This window comes from Antrostomus carolinensis, unplaced genomic scaffold, assembly GCF_000700745.2.
Source record: "Antrostomus carolinensis isolate BGI_N321 unplaced genomic scaffold, ASM70074v2 scaffold1873, whole genome shotgun sequence".
NCBI classification, from domain to species: Eukaryota; Metazoa; Chordata; class Aves; order Caprimulgiformes; family Caprimulgidae; genus Antrostomus; species Antrostomus carolinensis.
Window position 1 is genome coordinate 2523 of NW_010304247.1, and position 22648 is coordinate 25170.

The following is a 22648-nucleotide window of genomic DNA, read 5'->3' on the forward strand; positions in this document are numbered from 1 at the left end:
ACTTGTTTACCACTGAATTAGAACACAATCAAATATTTAGTAAGCTAAATGGGCATAGCTGATATCTTAACTAATGGGGAAAGAGAGACTTTAATTTGTTTCTGTTAACTTCCTTTTGTAAGTCAATGCTAATGTGTAGGTATTGCCATAGTAAATAAGCAAATAGTCCAACTAGCTTACTCTTCTATTTCTAATCTAAAAACTTATGCAAGTATCTAAGGGTGTAGGGGTGAGCAAGGAATTGTGGTGCATTGTGTCGCCTGCCAAACATAATCAAGAGTTACCCGCTTCCAATAGCACAGGCCAATTACTGCTTGGGAAACTAATCTCTGCATAACGTAGTTCAAGAGAAAAGGTTTTGAGAGTAGGAAACCTTGAACTGCACTGGTGCTGAAAATGGTGAAAAATGGTCTGTAACTTGACGAAAAATGGTTTGTAACTTGATGCATCTCTTCCCAGAAACTCTGTCAACATGGCTATGGTATCAGAATTTCTGAAACAGGCATGGTTCATGGAAAATCAGGAACAGGAATGTATTGTAAGTATTACACCTTTTGGGAGCATCATGCTTGTTTTCAAGTAATTTTAGAAGTGATTTAAAGGCATAAGCCACCAAAAGACTTTCATATACTCAAAGAGAGAAAAGCCAATGACAAAACTCTAGCTGATTAGAACTGGAATCAAATTTTATTGCAGCATATTATCTAATATAATTTAATAAGCTAGTAAGTCTGCTATCAGGTGAAGAATTACTCTTTTCACATATCAGTCTGGTTATCAGCTCCTAGGAAGAACTAGTTACTATAATGAAACTGCAATTCCCAGTGGCCAATCACTGACTCACTCAGGTCATCCTCTTTAAAGCAATAATCTGATCCACAAGCATGTGGATGTGTAAGAGCATCTTCAGATGAAATACATGAGAAAAACAGAGACTCTATACTGAGGTACAGGAAGCCATGAGGTGGAGCCCAGGAATGTAAAGGGGGAACTAAAGTCACTAGTGTATGTCCTAGTTTTCATATAATATGTTGTGTTTATGGTGGAAAAAGTCACAGTATTTAATAAAATGTCTCAGAGGATCATTACTGATACTGATAGAAGGGAGGCTGAAACCAGGACAGGTGGTGAGAAGTCAGAATTTATTGCACTAGGCTGACACAGAGAGGCTTTGTGATAATTAAGTTGATTAAGATACTGAAATGACTGTCAGTAAAGGTAAAGCAACATAGTGTGAAGTCACAGGAGGTTCTGAAAGAACTTTCATCTTGAAAAAAACCTGAACATAGTGGAGAAATTTCAATAAACAGTTTTCTACTCTAGACCTTTGTGGATTTTGTAATTTTGATTCCACAACATTTTGTGCACAAACCACTATCCCATCACCCTTGCGTTCCTGGGGTCCTGAGTAATTCTGGTTGTGTTGGTTACAGACAGTTTTTTATTGTTAGTAGATAAGTTTGTCATGGAAACCAGTACACAAAGACTAAAGTGATGTGCATGGGAAACAGGCAGCAAGCTAGTCCCATTCCCCTGTTGGGTTATCATGCAAGTCACAATGATTTTTTCAGAAGTATGGAAGACTGCTTTAGGTATGCAGTTCCTCTGCTCTCGTACAACTCTTAGAGATATAATTGCGTAGGAGGTTGAATATTTAATTATCAGATGTTAGAAGTGTATAAAATTCAATAAAGAATGCAGTATGTAAAACAAGTATCCATAAGACCTTGTCATTAGTCTTGTGCTATTTAGCTTTAGCAACAAAGGATTTAAAAAAAATTAAAATAGTGAGTTGTTGAAACGTGACAAAGAATATAGGGGATTCTGAAAAAGTTTAGATAAACTACTGGAGGCTTTTTAAAATAAAAAATCTTACCATTTATTATACTAAGGGGAATTTTATATAAATATTTCATTCGAGAATCTTGGGGCATTTTGTAGCTTCTGTAAAAGACAGTAAAGAAGGCATAGGTAGGTAGTGCTGTTGTATTGTAGGCTCTACTGGTAACTTGATTTGTCATGTTGCTGACTTAGGCCAAGCCATGTAATATATCATGTAGTGGAATTCGTCATCCCTAGTTATTCCCAGGCACTTTAGACATTGACTAGGGAGTGCCCATCTAGGAGTGGATTCACCAAAGGCAGCCCATAGATAATGCCTGTGAAGAAAGTGTGGCTTACGTCTCAAGTTTCAAGGAAGCTGGGTAACAGTTCTCCACTTCCTTGTAGGGTTAGACTTGAACTCTTCTCCAAGATCTTGCATGCAAGAAGTGCTCGTAGCCTTATATATGAGTCAGCTGAATAATCTCTTAATGTGATGTGCAGTCAATTTGCATAAGATGAGTAAGAAAATTAGTAGCACTTTTCTGTCAGTGCCTACAGGATTTAATTATGGTTTTAGAGCCTGTAAAAGTTGGACAAAATTTCCTAACATGACAGCTAAGAAGTATTTTCCTGTAGAATCCAACTTACTCTGAGAAACAGGTCTTCAGGTGCCTAAAATAATACATGAAGTACTTTCTGTTTAATATAAAAGGTTTGAAAGTACAAACGCATATCCATTACTGAGTTTGTTTAATTCTCTGTAGTTACGAAATTTATGTGTTCCTTGATAGTCCTGTAATATGTACTCTCAAATACGTGGTTTATTCAGGCATCTAAAATTGCTTCTATGCAAAAATATTTTTTGGAATAAGCAATTTTTTTTTTTTTAATTTGATTTTTTTTTCCCCCCCTTCTTTAGAAAAGTTCAAAAGGTGGCCCTGGAGTACAGTCATATCCTAACTTTGATCCGTCAGCTGATGTTGTTGCTTTGGACAAAGCTATTACTGTAAAGGGTAAGAGGAGTATTTAACCTGCTACATCAGGACTCTTGCTTAGGAAATTTTGAGAGTAGCACTGAATACAATGACAAAGTGAGAGGCAAAGGCAAGCAGGAGAGGTGCCTCTGATTTTGAAAGCTTGGTAATACATTGGATTATGCCACTTTGTGAAGGATCTCAAGTCTTTGCTATCCTGATGTACTACAATTTCAGACCTTAAGTTCAGGAATATGTTGAAGGAAAGGTTGTAAAAAATTTACTTTCTAGAAAATAAAAAAAATAATATAACATACCATACTAATACTTTTTTATTTGATTTCCATAAAATTCCTGCAACAGGCAGTGAATATGCTAATAATGTAGTATGACCTTCTTTTGCACTTCTCTCTTTTAACTAAAATCACATTTAGCACTTTGTCTGTACTTTGAAACCTTTTTCAGTTTGACTTATTGAGGTTAAATGATTATGCTGTCTAATTATTTCCTTTATTTATTTATTTATTCTGTAGTGTAAGTTCTGCACTCAGAATACTTTAAGACTTGTTATGAAATTGTAGCAACATAGGTTTCTGTGTTTTATGGGAATCTATTTATTTGGATTCTTCCCTACATCACTAATTGAAAGTCAGTTGATGATTACAGGTTTTTTTAAACCTCAGTGTGTCTAGAAATCAAAATATGTCATAAAAGAAATAATAAAATGTAAAAATTATTATTTGACTAAAAAATGCACTAGAGACCACTATAATATTTCCAGTATATTAGACATGTTTTTGTTTGATGACTCATAGGTGTAGATGAAGCCACCATCATTGACATCTTGACTAAAAGAACAAATGCTCAGCGTCAGCAGATCAAAGCTGCCTATCAGCAGGCTAAAGGAAAGGTAAAGTATGTTCAAGTCAAGCTTAAAATTGTACCCAGATTATCACTATTGCTCCTGGTTCAGATAGTACATACAGCTTTAGCTTTGTAGAATAAAAAGTTACAGTCTTCTGCTTTCTGTAGATTGTGAAAACCATGAGAGAATGATAATATCCTGCAACTATATTGCCAGTGCTAAGCCTTTGAATACAATGGACACTATTTTGAAATTGAAAGAAAAATTTTGAATTTCTGGCTTTCCAGCTTTTTTAATGCCCTAGAGATCCTTTAAATCACTAAATTGCTGGGAATGCAGAGATTTCACTGTCACCTGTGTGATAGTTTAACTTAGCTGGCAGTCAAATAAGGCACAGCCACTTTGCAGTTCCCCCCCACCCACTTCCACTGCGACCTAGGGAACTGAGGAGAGAATTGGAGAGGTAAAGGTGAGAAGACTTACAGGTTGAGATAAGAACAATTTAATAATTAGAGTAGAAATAAAATAATAATAATAAGAGTAATAATGATAAAAATTATATATGTGTATATCTATGAGGAATGAAGAGTACAATTGCTCATCACCCGCTGATAATGATCCTGGAGGAGCGAAAAGTAACCCCAAAACTGAAATCACAATCCCAGAAAAGTGAGCCCAAGTGATTCCCAAGAGAATTCCCCCCTTTCTGGTCAGCCCCGGTTAATATACTAAACATGACAAAATATGATATGGAATATCTCATTGGCACATCCAAATGTCAATTTTGGGGTTTTGCTATTCACTGCGCTTCTCCCTCCCAGTCCTAACGCAGCTGTGAACCAGCCAAACATGGTGGCCTTGAGCTCCAGCAGCAACTAATAACATTAGTACTTTTATCAACATTCCTCTCATAAGAAGTCTTACACTGAAACAAAAAAAAAATAAAAGCTATTCTAATTACTAAGAAGAAAATTAACTCTATCATAGCAAAACCAGGACAACCTGGGAGACAATCTGCTCAGAGAAAGGGAGAAATGCAGAAAGGTATGGAAGGTATCTCTCTGAGTATAGAAGTTCAGATAAAATAGTAAATAGGATAGAAAAGTTGTAGGACCATAATGATACTCCACAAGTATACTAACACTGGTATGGGGATAGGTGTACAGGGGACAGTGTTCTAACAGAGGTAAAACTGCTAGTCCCTGGAACTGAGAAGTTTGGAAATCACTGCATGTTTCTGGAGAAGGTTTTAATTGCTCTTACTTTTCTCTATAACAAATTTTCTCCAGTTGAACTCTAAAGTGAAATTACAATTGCACAGTTGACATACCAGTGTGGCTGAGCATATGCTCCTTGGAAAGTGATTCTGCTTTGTAACTCAAAATGTAATTTTTAACAGCCAACTTAGAAAATAATTTTAATATCTCATTTTAGACTAGATTTCCTGTTTCTGTTCAGGAAACCTCTGTGATTTTCAGAGCCCTCTCCCCTCTCAGAGGAAGCTTCAGCCTTGCAGTTATATTTTTTAAGGACTAAATTAAAACATAACTTCAAAACCATGAGGAAACTAATGTTGTTAGATTATTATCCTTGTTCTTGGTGCACTACCAAAAGCAGAACAGAACTAACTATGGACATAGTGCTTTCTTCTGAAATAATCTCATTGGATTAGGTATCCTGACAAAGCAGGTTGACCTCACTCTTACAGCCACAGCCTTGACACTTGGTGGAGAACAAGGCTGTAACTTTTCATATAACAACACAGAGCATTTCCAGATAGGAGGTAGAATAAATCATATTTATTTTTTTTTTTTAAAAAAACCCCTTAATTTAGAATATAACCCAAATCTTAACTTGAGAACTTGCAGTTTTGTGTAAGGCGATATTACTGTATGTTCACAGAGTTTCCACTGCAAATTCTGTTTCCTATATACAATAAATGGATGAATTAAAATGTTGTCCACATACGCAACTCAGTTACAATCATAGCAGCAATATTATATTACCTTGTCTTAAAAAACAAGCAGCCTATTTTGGGTCTGTTTCTGATACCATAAATGGGTGAATGGCTGAACTGCAATGTGTGAAAGCACTCCTGAATACTTATTATAAAACCCTGACACTTTGATTAACGTAAAGAAGACAAATTAAAAATCCCAAGCAGAGCTTAATAATTCTTTCCAGTAGCTAAAGGAATGATATAGAGTAAGGTTCACCAGAGATCAGAATTACTTTTTAGCCTGTAAGTGAACATGAGCTTTTTACCATTCACTAGCTTAGAGTGCTTCTTATTCTTCTTACCACAGAGTCTGGAAGAAGCCTTGAAAAAAGTTCTGAAAAGCCACCTGGAAGATGTGGTTGTGGCTCTTCTTAAAACTCCAGCTCAATTTGATGCTGAAGAGTTAAGAGCTTCTATGAAGGTAAGACTAAATCTTCTGAGAAAAACTTCCATAAATAGCGTAAATAATTATCAGAGCTGTGAAACTGGATTTGGATTTCAAAGCTTGTGTGTTGTCTTCATTTTAGCCCCATTTTTAAAATAAATCTATACTGGTAATCCATGTTCTGAGAACAAGACCCAGCAATCTCCGCTGAACTTCAGAGTTGGAGGAGACTGGCTGCAAATTGTGTTCTTTTGTGCGAACGCACTCTTTCTGCCTCCTGAAAACTGGTTGCTGATGTAGTGTTAGGAAGCACTGGTGTTTACATACATGTTTATGTAAAAGAAAACAAAAAGTGAAGAGGTTATTTTTCTTCATAAATGTTACATTCCTGTCTTTTAAGTGCGCTGCATGGTCCCTTCAGCACTTCTTCTGGGTACCACTGATATTAGGTCTGATAAAAAATTAATTCCAAAAGAGCTGAAATAACACTATTGTATGGAATGTGTTCTTCATTTTTCTTTCTTGTTCCACATAGGGCCTTCAAAGCCAAATCCATGATTTTCATCTTATTTCTGGTCTTCTAAATTTCAAGTTTGTTGTATCAAATAACATTTCTAAAAATTCAACCATTTTTTCAGGGGCTTGGAACTGATGAAGATACCTTAATTGAGATTCTGGTCTCAAGAAACAACAGAGAGATCAGAGAAGCCAGCAGATACTACAAAGAAGGTAATTCAGAGCAAGAAAGAAGGATTAATGGTATAACTCTATAGCAGACACATTACAGTCACATGCCCATTTCTCAATGTGAGAAGCTGAGATGACACTGTAGAAGGCAAGTGAAGCTTCATATAACATTGAAAGAGTTGCAGGGTCATACTATTTTTTTCTATACTACATAGATCCCAAGACAGATGGAAAAGGCACATCATTGCTGCCAGGACTGCAGATGTCTCATGGAATGGGCCATGGATTTAGATGCTTTCTAGGATGCAAGAAAAACCCAGCTACTTTTCTTCTTTTGTAATTAAGCCTTGGCTGACCTCTTAAGATCTCACTAGACTTGGAAAAAAAGCTTGTTGAGTTAGCAACACAGATAACATTAGCAGGAGGAGCAAACAGTGAACTAAAGGGGGACAACCTTTGAAGAGGTAGCTAAGACGTAGTGTGGTATCTCTCATATGTGTAGAGTTTACTCCAGTCAGTCAGTGTTGTTTAATCAAATAATGTTTTCTGAGGTTATGGGCTAACTTTTCCAAGAGATTTCCATTCAGATAGTCTCAGTTAGAAGCACAAACTAGTAGCTTGATTTTTTGGAAGTATTTTGTGGTTGAGTTTAGTCCTGCTAAGAACAACCAGGAATAAAAATGAAGGACAAATGTCTCAGAAAAAGTTTCAAGCTTTTTTTTAATATTTTACAAGCAAGAGCCTGAGACAATGCGACCCACAAGACCTTTTTAGCAGATTTTAGGTTTAGCCTCCAATTTCACAGCACATTTCAGGGGTTAGAGGACATGTTACAAATATACCCCTTCTCTAAAAGCTAAATGAGAGAAAGTAAGAAAACTGCATTTCTAGTAGGCATATTTAAGTGGGAAGTTAAAAAAAAGGCTAAAAAAAATCCCAGAATTTTAGAATGGTTTAGGTTGGAAGGGAGCTTTAAAGATCATCTAGTCAACCTGGCTGACAACTTTGAAACAAAATACAAATCTGTTTTCTCTTTATTTCAGTGCTGAAGAGAGACCTGACACAAGATATTATCTCTGATACATCTGGAGACTTTCAGAAGGCTTTGGTTGCTCTAGCCAAGGTATACTGTGCTTAAATACTTTGAATTACAATACCCATACTAAAAAAATCATATTGTCAAGACAATTTTAAAAAAAGACATACAATAAATAAGGATTTAGGTAATAATTATTGCCTTGCATTATTTTTATTTATATATGTTAGACTGTATGAAATGGTTCTTAAACAAGCTATAATGAGATTTTATTTCAAATATGTTTTGAAAAACAGTGACATTTATTTTTATCAGTTACGATTTTAAGAAATTTTTTTGTGGTAACTTCTGTAAGCACTTGAAAAAACCAACAGGACGATGTTATGTCAATTGAATAGAAATAGAAAAAGAAGAAATGCTTACAATTAGAGAAATAAACCCTTTTACTTGCTGTTAAGATATATTTCTGGTAGTTAGGTGGTGGGAGAGTGGAAAGAACCTAACAAGTGTACAAAGTATTTTGCGAATTTATGTTCAAAAGCAGATGAGTTTAAACACTGCAGCTGCTCAATAAAAGGACACTTTTAAAATGCATAAAGACTTGATTCCTTGACTGTTGAGTACATGTATATGAAGTTTACACATGAATGCGGGATTATTTTTTTATATATATCCATGTGCATCATTTGGATTTTCAGTTTTTGATTTCAAACCAACTTGAAAGGGCTCTATTGAATGGTCATCAGGGAGAAAATCCCAGCTTCTGAGCCTGTAACTTCACATTAAGAAACAGTATTTCCTATGGATTATAATGCAGGACTTCAGAAATAGGTTGCTGATGGCCTTAGAAATGTGAACTGTGATTGATAACAAATACAACAGCTTTATGCACAGAACAATTGACATAACTGTATCTATCTGCAATTATATATTAAGTTATATATGAGAATGATAGGGCAGAACTCTAAAATCCTGAGTTTTGGTGAACAGGATGATTGTGAGTACCAGTGGAATTTTATTTTTTTATTTATTCATGTAGGCTGACCGATGTGAAGATTCTTATGTGAATGATGAGCTTGCTGACAATGATGCCAGGGTAAGATCATACTTTGTAATCTGCAGACCTTCTTTAGCTGACTTACTTGAGACTACAAACTGTGGCTGCAAATGTTCTGTCTGAATCTTTTGCTTTGCAGACCTAACAGAGATTTATCTGTTATACAGCAATCTTCTCTGAGGGGATAGTATTTTACAAAGTTCATGTAACCTTCACTATCTGAAGGATATTAAATCTTCACCCTAATATCTAGATTCAGAAAAATTTCTGTAAGACCTAGTTCTTGTAGAACATGCAGACAGTTTGAAGTAGATGTCAACAATGGGAGAAATGAGTCACAATCTTCCTCTGTTTATAACACAGTTCTTGAATTGAAAGACAGGGATGTGCTCAAGTAGGTGCAGAACCAGCTACCATACCTTGACGAGTGTGAACTCTGCAGTATGCTAGCTATAGTTATTGCTTTACAGTGATAAACCTTTCAAGCTTATTTGGTCATCAAACTTCACGGTCATTTTCTGAATAATTCTGAAATAAGCAACTGATCTTTCCCTTATTTTTCCATCATTAGTGTGACTATTTTTGCTAAAATTTTGGTAAATCTTAGCAGTCTTTCCTGAGTTTTCATCTGTAAAAGCTTATACCAGTGTTACAATTTAAATGTAGATTGACTTTCAATTGATTTTTAAAAATCCAACAAAGAAAAGGCCATTGAGCTTTTATTGCAACTACATAAGGAGTTTAGTTTTCTCATCAGTCCTATAAATGAAAGATCAGTAAATTAATACTCTTTCTAAGATCAAAAGTTCAATACTATTTCTCTTGGTGCAGAGAGACTGTTGTTAAATCTTCTTTGCTGCTGTGTGATCTTTAATTATTACTTCTAGAGAGGCTTGAGGTGAGGAAAATGAAGGAGACTAATTTGGTTCTAACTTTCCATTAAAGTAGCTTATGGAAAGACAAGGAGTACTTGGTATGCAGGCTGCTCCTTCAAATTTTTCCAGTTAGTATCAGAGCTAATTTTGTTTATCTGAAGAAAGCTTACCAGTCCTAAATTCTCATGCAGACTCTAGGCATATAATGATATATGAAAAATATCTTCATTCAAGAGTGTAATATACTCAGAAGAGCTAGATAGTGATTGTAAAATGTTTGAAAATACATTTTGTAGCTGCATAGTGTTCTCTAGGTACTATTATGATGTGATGGAAGTATTAAGTATTACTTGATATAGCTAGAGTTAGTTTGAGATTGTGTCAATTTTTGTTATGGATTGTGTTGAGGGCTACAGTTCATTGCTGACAAGCAATGGCCAAGTTTTGGCTGGTAGCATCAGAAGTACAGCATTTCTGTTTGGGTTTTACCATACTGATTTTAACTTTACTACTTTATTTTCTTTATGACAGGCCTTGTATGAAGCAGGAGAGAGAAGGAAAGGAACAGATATTAATGTTTTTGTTACTGTTCTTACTACAAGAAGCTACCAACATCTCCGAAGGGGTAGGTTGGATGAAATGCTGGGCTTCACAGGAACTGTAGTTTGAATATGGGCTGCTCATGAACTCAGAGAAGATACAGATTACCAAGATGTGACTCTGAATTCTACATAGGTCTTTGTAATTGGATATATGCTTGCTGATAAAGCATGCGGTTGGCAACTGGGCTGTTCTTTCTTTATCATTGATAAGCAATATCATTGAGGTTGTTAACAAAAATGTTACCATGAAGTCTCACATAGCTAGTGATCACAAGGCCAAGGGATAGGTAGGTCAGGGATTCTGAATGCTCCCCAACATGGTTTTGCTCCTCAGCCAGTTTCCTCTGGGTTGAAGGATATTACCTAATGTCCCAGGCTCCAGTGGTGTCATTGGACCATCTCTGTCCCTATCAATGAGAACATGAACACTACCATTCTAACAAAGTCCCATGCCTTGTGCTGACTCCACCAGCCATGCAGTAACACTGCTTTTTACACTGTGCTGGATAAAGAAAATGAGAAAGAAGGCCTACAGTCATCCATGTGCACTGCTGCAGTGGTGAGGGCAAAATAAGGCAGAGGCAGTGCAGGAAGAATACTGTATTTTCATCACTATTCACTGAGTTTTCTTCCCTTATTTAGTCTTTCAGAAGTACACCAAATATAGCAAGCATGACATGAATAAGGTACTGGATTTGGAACTGAAAGGTGATATTGAAAACTGCCTGACTGCCCTTGGTAAGTGGTTCTGCAGATGGTAACCTAGTATATGTACTGACAATATGAAAACCTACTTCTTAACTTCTGTCATACTAGCTCTGATAGGAAGCCATTCTGGGCTTACCCTGCTTCACTGAGAAACTTGCTAAGTAAGACTTCAGAAAATCTACTCCAAACATAGTGAATTAATTGAGCTATTTGAAGTCAGTTAGAGTTGATGTATAAGTAGAAATACCTCTCTTGATATGCAGAAAGGTATTTTAAGGAGAACAGTTATGTCATCAGTGTAGGAAGATCTTTACAGGAAGTCAGTAAGCCAAAAAGACCTATCAAACAAGGCACAATAGGTGTTCACAAAGCATCAGATCATAACCTCCAGCTCTGCTGTAGAAGGCACAAATGCTTTCATATTTTTCTCCTTGGGAACTTCAACATTTTTCTTAATTCTGTGGTAGAAAACTAGAGAGCAGTAACTATTTTCCCCTGACTGAACTGCTTTCTGAATAGACAGAGGAAAGGAAATGATGCTTCTTCCATATTTGGAAGACATGTAACAAAGAAGTAGATAAATAGGATATGCTGGTAAGAACACTGAGACTGCATTTAAAGAGTATTCTCTCCAAACTCTTGCATCTTGTTACTTGTTCCATGTATAACAGATATTACATTATCTCATTGTTTCATTACAGTGAAGTGTGCCACAAGCAAGCCAGCTTTCTTTGCTGAAAAACTCCACTTGGCTATGAAGGTAATCCAAAGAAAGAACTCTTTGTAAACATGGGATGCTTTGTAAGTGGAAAAATCACAAGCTAGCTAGAGCTCTTGAAGTCCTTTGTGTAAAAAAAAAAAAAAAAAAAAAAAAGTACTATTTTTTTCTTTGAAATCTTTGACTGTCTTTCCATAGGAGGAGCTGTGTTTGCTCTAGCGTGTTCAGGAAGGCATCTGTCTATCCACACATACATCTTTTATTCTAGACACTGAAAGAAAGCTAACTGGAAATTTTCTTATTTATGAAACCATAAAAATATTAGTGAAGAATAAATAGGATAGCAATTACAGATCTGGACAAATACCTTGTAGAAGCCTCATCTTTGACAAGACATCCATGGTCCTTTGGGCAAATTTGAAACCTGAATTGAGTGAAGCAGCTGAAGATCCTGAGACAGTCTAGTATACAAGTATTTTCATAGCTCCTGTGATTTAGTTAGGAGCAGTATGTGAAAAATTGAGTGAATCATTATGAAAATACAGGTCATTACAGTCTTAAAAAATAATTTTAAAAGGCAGTGAAGTCTAGGTTGTCTCTGGTGTCTAGCAAGCACATTGAAGGCTATGACTTTTTTTAGGAAACAGTTAAAAGAAATGCATAAAAAGGAAATACAGGAGTGGAGGTAGCCTATCAAAAGTTATTTGTGCTCACAGGGAACAGAAGGAGGATATAAGAGGACTCCCTCATGAGAGAAGTTAAGGGAATAGGATGTGGGCTCTGTACACTTGCAAATAAATCTGATGGATTAACACACAACACCTTGCTTTGAGAAGTTTCAATAACATAAATAACCTTTCTTTTTATCTTTTTTCTTTTTACTTCCCCCCCCCCCCCCCCCCTCCTTTAACAGGGCTCTGGGACGCGGCATAAAAACCTCATCAGAATCATGGTTTCACGCCATGAAGTGGATATGAATGAGATCAAAGGTTATTACAAAAAGCTCTATGGCATTTCTCTCCGCCAAGCCATTATGGTATGTTTTCTCGCAGATGACGTATGAAATGCAAACCAATCGAATATTGGAAGTTCACTAAGGGTTTGTTAAGCCTTCTTATCCTCAGTCACCAGTTCATCCTGAGTAAGTCACTGTAGCTAAGTAACTCATATTACCAATGATCCACATGCTGGTAGACCTAATTCAATGTTTTTGTCACGAAAACTTTAGTAATTTGTTAGTAGTGGTACGTGTCACAAGATATTTTCTTACAGTAGAAGCGAAGAGTTGTATGGTGACTACAGTATTCCCACATTCCTGTGCTTGGGCAGACATAAAGTACATCGGCAGGGGAATGGAAGTGATTGCACTGACATCTCTATGGGAGATATTTGATGCAACTAGCTATAGTTTTTAACATTTGAGATACTCCTGCAAATACCTTGTTAACTTGATATGTATTTGGCCTGCTTTCCAGGTGACTTAAATAAAAATATCTTCTTAAAGGGAACAGACTACCCTATGTATTTTCCAGAAAATTTAAACCAGTGAGGGACTTGAAGAAAACTAAACTTGCAAAGCAGCTTTGTGAAGACTGAAGACTAGTAGACAACAGTAAAAAAAAAAAAAAAAAAAACAAACCAAAAACCCAGCCATGATTGAAATAGAAACAGACTCTCTACATGTATCAAAATACCTTTTATATTTTTATTGGTGTCTGCTACTTTTTCAGTTAGGTGGCAAAATCACTTTTATTTTACCATCACAAGTGTGTGTGATCTGTAATTTGGCATGTAATTACATCACCTCATCACGTTCCAAAGTGAGGATTGTGTCCAAATGGCTTGAGGCATAGCTTGGCTACACTAAACAATTCATATGACTCTACAAAGGAGATTAAAATTTGAGAAAATATGGCATATAATAATTAAAGTGTATACTTAATGCATAGTAACTATTTTTTCCAAGCCGAATAAGCGATTCTATGGTGGTATAAATATCACTGTACTGCTAGCTTGTGTTTGAGACAATCCTAAATACGTGTCTAGTGTTTTAATATTAATGAACATTAGACATCACTGATCAGGAAAGATGTTTTCACTTTAACTATTGAAAAAAGGCCTAAGCTCATGGGTGATAGAAATCTTCCGTACTGTTTTATTTATGGCATGAGTCCTCCTAGAATTTTTATTGTCCATGTCTACCTCTGCTGCACTCTAGAAATGCATATGTTTATTTCTAGGTAATACAAATAACTTTAGTGAGGGTACACAGTTAAAGCTCAGTCTGTGACTGGCACATATGTATTATCAAGTGATTAATTTATTTAGGTGAAAGACTGATGTACATGTATATTGCATAGGTACTGAAATTTATTTCATTGTGACCATTATCCTAACAGTTGTGATTTTTTTTTTTACTTAAATTGACAGGATGAACTCAAAGGGGATTATGAAAACATCCTGGTGGCTTTATGTGGAAGTGATAACTAAGTTTCATGTTCCTGCAATACACTCAAGCCCTGTTGCTGGGGGTGTTTATAGTTGCCTCAGCTATCTATAAGAATACAGGCTTTACACAGTGAGCAGTACTTAATCTATATGTGTTACCTAGAAAACCTATAACTCAGACTGTATTTTTTTAGTATCTTTATTCTGAATGGCATTAATATCTCTTGCTGCCTTCATTTATCCAAAGTCAAAAGAATTCCTCCAAGGTTCTATTTGCTTGAATAATAGTGAAAAAGATAACGTTTTCATCTATGCAAAGCAAATAAATTTTTAAAAATAAAATTAACTAACTCATGTGCAACCTTGCATGTTGTTTGTTGCTTTTCTGCATTTCCAGTTTTTTGTGTACAGTGCATGAAAGAAAGATGAGTAAATAACTTAAATAATAAAAAAAAAGTGTAGCAGTATCACACAGAATAGCTGAGCCTATACCCTTCCATTTCACTTCAGCTACAGTTTATGTAAGCCAGATGTAAGAAAAATAAATAAAGTTAACTTATTAAAAAAATTCACAATATATATAAAAAAATAATGATAGATCTGTCTTGACCTTTTTAATTTAAATTCCAGAGTAAATAAAACTTTTAGGTGCTCTCCATAGAGGGGAGGGGGGAAAAAAAAGAAAAGAAAAAACTCTCATAGCTCATGTAGTAGGATTTTTATCTTTTCCCTGTTGAGTTGCATAAATTTTTTTATATGTTATCTCCAAAGTGAAAAAGCCAGTCACTACTTCTATTTTGGACAGAGTTCATACTGTCCCGGTTGTGCTAGAAGCTGTGCAAATGAATTATTACAGCTATCAGGTGCATTGGTGAAATTAAGCATTACTTGTTTGTAGCTTGTGCAAACACTGCTGTTCTTTGTTACGGTGGCCTCCAATTACTCATTTGAACCATGCCATGCTAAATTATAGGGAAATCAAAGATGATCTTGGCTAATTTGTGTTAAACTTTGCAGGCCTTTGCTTCATATTGGGATGGTGTAGGATAACAGAATTAGGTATCGGGAAAGGAGAAAACATCCTAGAAGAAACATCAGCATTGCTAGAGCTGGAGAAAATTCCCATGTGCCTCCCACAGGGTCAAGTTTTGATCTACCCCAATTACTTTCCAAGATCTATAGTTGTGTTGCATTTGTGTAAGGGGGCTGTTTTTGTTAGTGGGAGAAGGGGCTATTGTGATGGCCCCTGTGAGAAGTTTTGAGAAGCTCTGTTGGCTCCAAGGTGGACCTATCTCCAGACCAGGCTGAGACAATTAGCGATAGCGAAACATGTCTTTGCATCCATATTTGTTAGGAGAAGAACTGGTTTGGCAAGGTAGGAGGGTCATCAAGAGACCATTACTTGAATAAAAAGAGCATCCACAACATGAGGAAAGAGGAGGAGGGAAGGAGGCAGAAACCTTCAGACACCCAGATCAGCAAGGAGAAGAGTAGGGAGAGGTGGTCCATGGAGGTTCAACCATAAAGGAACACTCACATGTAGGCCATGAAGGATTTCATCCATGGAGGACTTCACACTAGAACATTATTTTATTGGTAATCCTTATTGTCCTAACAGGATAAGTGGAAGAGAGAGGTTCTGATCAGAGAAATTTATGGGACATATACATGATAATTTTCAATTTAAACAGAAAAACAAACAAGCAGACATATGCATAGAGATCATGTGCTGAGGGTTATGTTTGGTCAAATAACAAGCTTCAGAGAAAACAAAACCAAACCATCTTGTATGTTTTGAGTAAGGGACTAGCAAAAGATGCATTTTCTTAAGAGGTAGATGTCAGGGAAAAATGGTTAATATGCATTTCCTTTCCAATCCTTTAGTCCATACAATGATGAGTTGAAAGGCTGATTGTGACAGTAAAAGTTAATTGGAAGGAAAGCCTAACTTTACTGAATAAGAAATGAAGATGGCATCTTGATTATTTACCATAACACCCTCACTTTCTTTCTCACAGAAGAGTATGATTAGTTGCAGCTGTGGTTTTCTTTTGAACTTGTGGTTATAATCATGTATGTTTTGATTACATGCATATAAAATATATATGCTTTGCTAACCTCTTTGGCATGGGTAACAATCTATTAAAAATTAAGAAACTTCAATGAATGGATTTTTACTTACTACCTGTGTTGCTAGCCAGACCCTTGCAGAAACAAAAAAAAGCCAGCAAACCTGTACTCAGTGGACAAGTCGTAAGTAATTAACCTATAGCCAGTAGATTATTAGGCCTTTTCATGAAACTCTTGTTTTAACACTTCAGTCATTGTGAAATTGAGGGGCACTGTAGCTATGTGAAGGGAAAGAATCTGATTACACCAGCATAGGCAAGAGCTGTTTTCAAGAGATATGTTCACCGAGAAGCCAAAAGATTAAAAAAATCCACCAAAAAAAAACCTGTAGCAGGTTTTTAAAAATTACTTCCAGTTAAAACTGGAGGAATGATTGAAAATTTAGATTTGTTGAAGTAGTCTCTTTCTTTTTGTCTGAGTTCAAGACGAGCTGAACAGCAGCATGTTCATTGTGAGAGTCCAGCCTAACTATTCAAATTCAAAATGTGAAAAAGTGAGCAGCTATAATTTTAATTTAGAGTAAAGGAGGGGGTCGTATGAAGTCAAATGTATTATTAACAGAAAAATTGTTATTATCTGAGTACAAGTTTTGCAGGCTGTGCAACAGAGGGAAATTATTACTGTATTTTATGTGCATCCTTGCTAGAGGCAAGAGTAGGTGCATTTTGACTGAATTCTTTTTGTGTCTATTTCCACAAATACAAATACTGCTGCTTTTGAATAGGAAGTATTGGTGGAGGTCTGTGTAGTGTTGTATCAATGAGGAGTCAGAGGTTTACTACCACAGCAAGACAGCTAAACCCCCTTAGGCATTCTCTAAGAGGCACCCCTTTCTGTACGCTAAGTGTCTTACTCCCACACACATTTAAAAAAAAAAAAAAACAGAAGGTTTTTTTTTTGAGAAAGTTCTACTCATATGATCATTTTACAAGTGTCTTCTATGTTATAATGTATTTATATGTCTCCTTATTTCAATGGAAAATTTACAGCCAACTATTATAGTCCAGAAACTTTTTCAAGTATTGCAAAAAAATAAGACTTAGGTTAATACTTGTGCAACAGAGTGATTGCATCATCTGTTTCATACCAGAAGGCTCCTTGGTGATTTGAGTGGAAGGGGAGGATATTTCTAAAAAAAAAAAAAAATTTAGTTGTCGCAACACCTAAGTGGCAAGGTGGTTTCCTGGCATTAAGAAAGGGCAGTCCTTATCCTAAAGAGGCATGCTGCACAATCAAGGGGAGACAGAGAGAAAACTACATGAATCAGCACTAATAAGGCAGTATTTTCTGTGCAAATTAGTAAGAGAATCAACAGAGCAATGCAAGTGGAGCTCTAAGTATAAGTCACTCTAGTCACGATATTGTTAAGAGAAGCTGGGTCACCACAGTCAACAAGTAAACAAAGGTCATTTGGATCTTATTTGCTCTTATCTTTCTGCCTATCAAAGGGCAAAATGTCACATAAAATCACTGCAAAGGAGTTTGAAATATAAGTCCATAAGGACTCCATTCAATAACATGCCTCTCGCTGTGTTGAGCTTCAAGCATGGCATAAGTCCACAGATTTCTACCAAGGAGGGTTGTTTGCACATTTTCTGTAACTGTTTTCCTAATCAATGTTAGAAATTAAGCACCAATGCAAGGAAAAATAAAGAAGGGGAAATAAGCAGGTATTTTCAAGTCTTTCTAAACTTATCTCGAAGTCCCACAGAAAGTCCACCACACCAAAGTCAGACTGTAAAGAACTGCAGATTACTCACTCAGACTGTTTGGAGGAAGGCTTGCTTGGGCATAGTCAGTTTACTGAAATTTTCATCACTATTTTAGTGAAACACAATGTATGAATTTTATAAACCCTCTTCTGAGGCAGGAAAAGTCATTCATAACAGCCTACAAAAACAAAGAAGCCTTTAATCAAATATGAACAGGGGATAGAAGGAAAGTAGCCTGTCATATGTTGAATACAGTCAGATGTGATTTTTTTTTGAAAGATGTATATTAGAATTGCAGTAGGGTGGGGCTTTTTGCATTCAGCTAAGATATCTGAGGAATGGTAACCTTCTACTTAATGGAGAATGGCCATCCAGCTATTGTAAAGCTTATGAGAGGGAGGTGAAGAATGAAATAAAGAGGAAAGGAAATGTCAGTAAATATGTTACAGAAAAGGTCATGGTGAAATTCACAAGAAGGCTTCCCTGCTTTAATGTAAATTGGTGGGAAGGGAGGGGACCAAGGGGTCACAAAAAAGACAACAAGAAAATTGAAATGTGAATTTTTTTCATCATTGTAAATTGTAGTCTATAAGCAGGACTTACTAGAGTGAGTCTAGAGGATGATAAGAGGGCTGGAGCACCTCTCCTATGAGGACAGGCTGAGACTTGGGACTGTCCAGCCTGGAGAAGAGAAGGCTTCGGGGAGACCTTATAGGGACCTGCCAGTACCTGAAGGGGACCCACAGGAAGGCTGGGGAGGGACTTTTTACAAGGGCAGGTCATGATAGAACAAGGGTTAATGGCTTTAAACTGGAAGAGGGTAGGTTTAGATTAGATATTAGGAAGAAATTATTTCCTGTGAGGGTGGTGAGACACTGGTACAGGTTGCCCAGAAAAGTTGTGGTTGCCTCCTCCCTGGAAGTGTTCAAGGCCAGGTTGGATGGGGCTCTTAGCAACCTGGTCTAGTGGAAGGTGTCCCTGCTTATGGCAGGGGGGTTGGAACTAGATGATCTTTAAGATCTTTTACAACCTGTACCTTTCTATGATTCTGTGAAGTACTGTGAGGACAAATTCAAAGCAATCCTGCAAATTAAAGACTCAGCCTTCATCTTCAGCAATGCAGGGCAGGAAAAGCTTTCTTATGGGACAGTGGAAGTATTGGAAAACGATTCCTTCAAATAGCAATAATTCTTTTAGTACTGTTTGATAAAATGCACAGGAAATGCTAAATTTGACACATTTAGCTTATTACTACTTTCTGATCAGCCATCTCCTGCATCAGTTGGACAAGTTCTCCTGTTTCTCTTTCCTGTGAACATTCTTCTGATCCTTTCAGCTTTGCCCTGACAAAAAGAATAAATTTACAGGACGTTAGAAAAAGGTATCCAGTTTCTGAATGGTGTTTCCAAAACTGTGAGCTCTGGTGCCATCTTGTGAGCAAGTTGAGGACAAGGAAATGCATTACAGCAGAAATTTAGTTGCAAACAAGTGAAGACCTTACCTGGGCACTGTTTTCCAGGCTGATAGAACGATGAGAACTAAAATAGCTGAGCTTATTATGGAAATTTTTTTTTGTTGGTTTTTTTTCCAGTATCGAGTTTTTTGGGTTTTTTTGTTTTTTCGAAGCTCTGGTTTCAGAAGGAAAGGGTAGGGGGGAAAATGAACGAAGACTAGCTGATGTATTGATGTATTCTTAAGGGGAAATACAAAGAGAGATTTCACAGATAATTATAGAATATTAAAAGAACTCCCCCAACACAAAACCCCTGAAAACTGTACCAAATGTTTATGGGTGCTTTCAAGGGCAGTTGCAAAACCCTGCCCTTGAAAGAGAGACTCACCTACCCTGCAGCTTGTCTTTCTGTCTCTTGTGTGATACACAGGAGGATCTGAGCAGATGTGTTTAAGAGATTATTATTCAGCAGATTTCAGCAAATAAGGGCAAACTTCTAATAGATAACATAACAGAAGGTCTTGTGGCAAAGGTGATACAGCTAAGCAACCATACGTATTTATCTAGCATAAAGATAAAAAGATATCAATTCAGTTTTGGAAATTAAGTTGTTTTTCCATCTCGATTCCAGAGTGTGGAGTAATTGCTGGAGGTAACTGAAAATCAGAAAATGGCTGTGTCCACACACTAAGGGAAGGTACAGTGTTGAGGACAATCCCAGGGAAAAAGCACAGCTGGTATGCTGGGAATTTAATAACACTGCCTTGGTTCCAGCTGTTTACTGTACAGGAGATGCGAAGGAGTGGTGGCTCCTCCAAATCCCCATGCCAGACACTGCTTTGACTCCACAAGACTTGATGTATGGTCTATCTGTGATTCTGGATTAACAGCTGGTGCCCCTTTTGACAACTATTTCCTTTTTGTGGACCTTGACAAAACCATAACTCCAGCACAATGACCCCTCCCCCCTTCCCCCTCAAGGGGTGTATGCTCTAAGTCTTGATAACTTCTACCTAAAAAGGGGAACGGAAGTGCCTTTTACCAGTCACTGTAAAGGTATGACTACAGTCACTCAAACTCCTTGCAGGTAAAAAAAAAAAAAAAAGTATAAAAAAATCCCAGAGAAAGGAGGGAATTAGGGAAGACACCATCACGGTCAGGGAAGGTACCATCACCAACAAGTCAGGAACGACTCCATCTCAGACCTCTGACCCCTGGGACCAGCCAACGGGCTGAGCCTCTTTTCCCCCACATTGGGTCACCTTTGGGTAAGACTAAGACTTAGACCAAGCTGAGGACCTTCCTCAGAAACTTAGAAAATCTCTAGAGAATTATTTTACCAACCGAGGATCTTCCTCGGAAACTTAGAAAATATCTAGAGAATTATTTTACCAACTTAGTGCTTTGTAGTAACTTGTCACCTTTTCGCAATTAATAACACTTCTCATAACTTGTAACCTTAATGCTTGTATATACTTCTGCAGACAGTGGTTTATCACCAGCAATCCATAGGAATCTGTATTAGTCCTGTTGCTCTATTAAAGTGCTTTATTTTGCTTACAGAGTTGCTGCACAATTTCTTGCTGGGCTGCTGCCTGATAAGGCCGTGAGAGTCCATAGATTGTGACTGACCAACAGGTGCGGGACACTATCGAGTGGATCTGGCATGGACGTGCCCGGACTTGTGGTGTCTCATCAATTGTGTCCATCTGTATCCAGACATGCAAAACCCATGCTCAGTGGGATGCTGCTAAATTCTGTGGGCTTAGCCGTTTAAGTCCATAAATCATGGGCACAGGAGTGCAGTGCACTATTCGGTGCGTCTGCAGCTGTCGGACTGATAGTGCTCGATTGGGCATCACTCAGGATTTAAGCCCAGCCACCCCCAGCTCCTCCAGTTGTCTGAAGGTGAGTTGGAATGCAAGGCAATTTATTTCCTGCTAAATTGCTTTACCAACCCTTTTCACACAACACAGAGGTGACCTGTGCAGCAAGTTTTCAATTGCTTTTTGCATTTATTATATGCTTCTTTTTGCTAAAATCATTGGAATAAGGTACACTAAAAGGTCTTTGAAAATCCAGCCTTTAGTTTTTCAATGTCTTGTTTTGCAGTCTATTAAGTACCTCCTTTATTCAGCTGGACCAAGTACAGAAAAACTAAACAAACTGCTTATGAGGAACTCAGATATTACAAAAGTTGTGGCCATTTATCATAGCTGGAGATGGTGGCCATCACAATGTTTAGTATTGTTTTCTATACTATACTTTACACATCAATGGATCAGAATGTTTCTGGATTTGTCTGAATAAAGAAGGGCAGAAATTAGATCTTGTATGTTCTTTGATAGTGCTATGGCAGAGGCTTTCATTAAATTGTTCACTGTGTTGCTAATATAGGTTTCCTGAACAGTTGCAGTTAATTAGTCCTGTCTAATATGCATTTATATGACTCTGGCAATAATAACCTACATCTGTAATTAAATTCATTATGCCTATTTCAGACTCCACTTAGTCGTCTCTCCCTATCCACATTAAATAATTGTGGGTCATTATCAAAAATTGCCATTTGAATTTTCCAAATAGCTGATGAATGTAAATTGGTAAAGGAACATCAAGTTTTGACTTCTTACTTCTCAGTTTTAGCTATTTTGAAATTCAATACTTTATTTTTTTCCACCACCTCTTTCATTATTCTAACTTATGCTAGAACTTGACTGGTAAGATACTGACAAATTTCTTATATGCTTCTTAGGATGCTCAAGAAATCCAACTGAATTGTGAAGGATCTGCTATTTTGCAATTTTACAGTAAAACACTCCACTCCTTGTGGAGTCATACATATTTAATTATGAGAATGATTAGGTGTTTTTTAATTATTTTTTCTAGGTGTTTTCACATTTCAATTAGTATGACATTATTGACAGACAAATAATTTTTATTCATGAATTTATATTTTTATTTCCAGACTTGTTTATACCAAATAACAAGTAAATATAAATAAATACCCTGCATTTTTTATTATTCCTACAAACACTAATAATTTCCTCAGAAAAGACTGGGAGGGGTTGTGTGTAGAATATTTGTTGCATTATCTGAAATTATCACTATATGGCATTTTTTGAAATGTATCAAGTTTGCCTCTATTTGATTCAAGTGAATGTTTCTGAAATGTCTA

General features: G+C 36.7%; 1 protein-coding gene across 1 annotated transcript; it reads left to right on the forward strand.

Moving 5' to 3' along the window:
- Positions 1–463: 463 nt before the first annotated feature.
- Positions 464–14522, forward strand: ANXA1 (annexin A1). The gene is made up of 12 exons (XM_010164358.1): positions 464–538; positions 2744–2837; positions 3614–3708; positions 5970–6083; positions 6686–6776; positions 7778–7857; positions 8810–8866; positions 10234–10327; positions 10947–11042; positions 11714–11772; positions 12644–12766; positions 14161–14522. The coding sequence occupies exons 1-12, from the start codon at positions 473–475 to the stop codon at positions 14218–14220; spliced, it is 1029 nt and encodes a 342-aa protein (XP_010162660.1). The 5' UTR covers positions 464–472; the 3' UTR covers positions 14221–14522.
- Positions 14523–22648: the final 8126 nt, after the last annotated feature.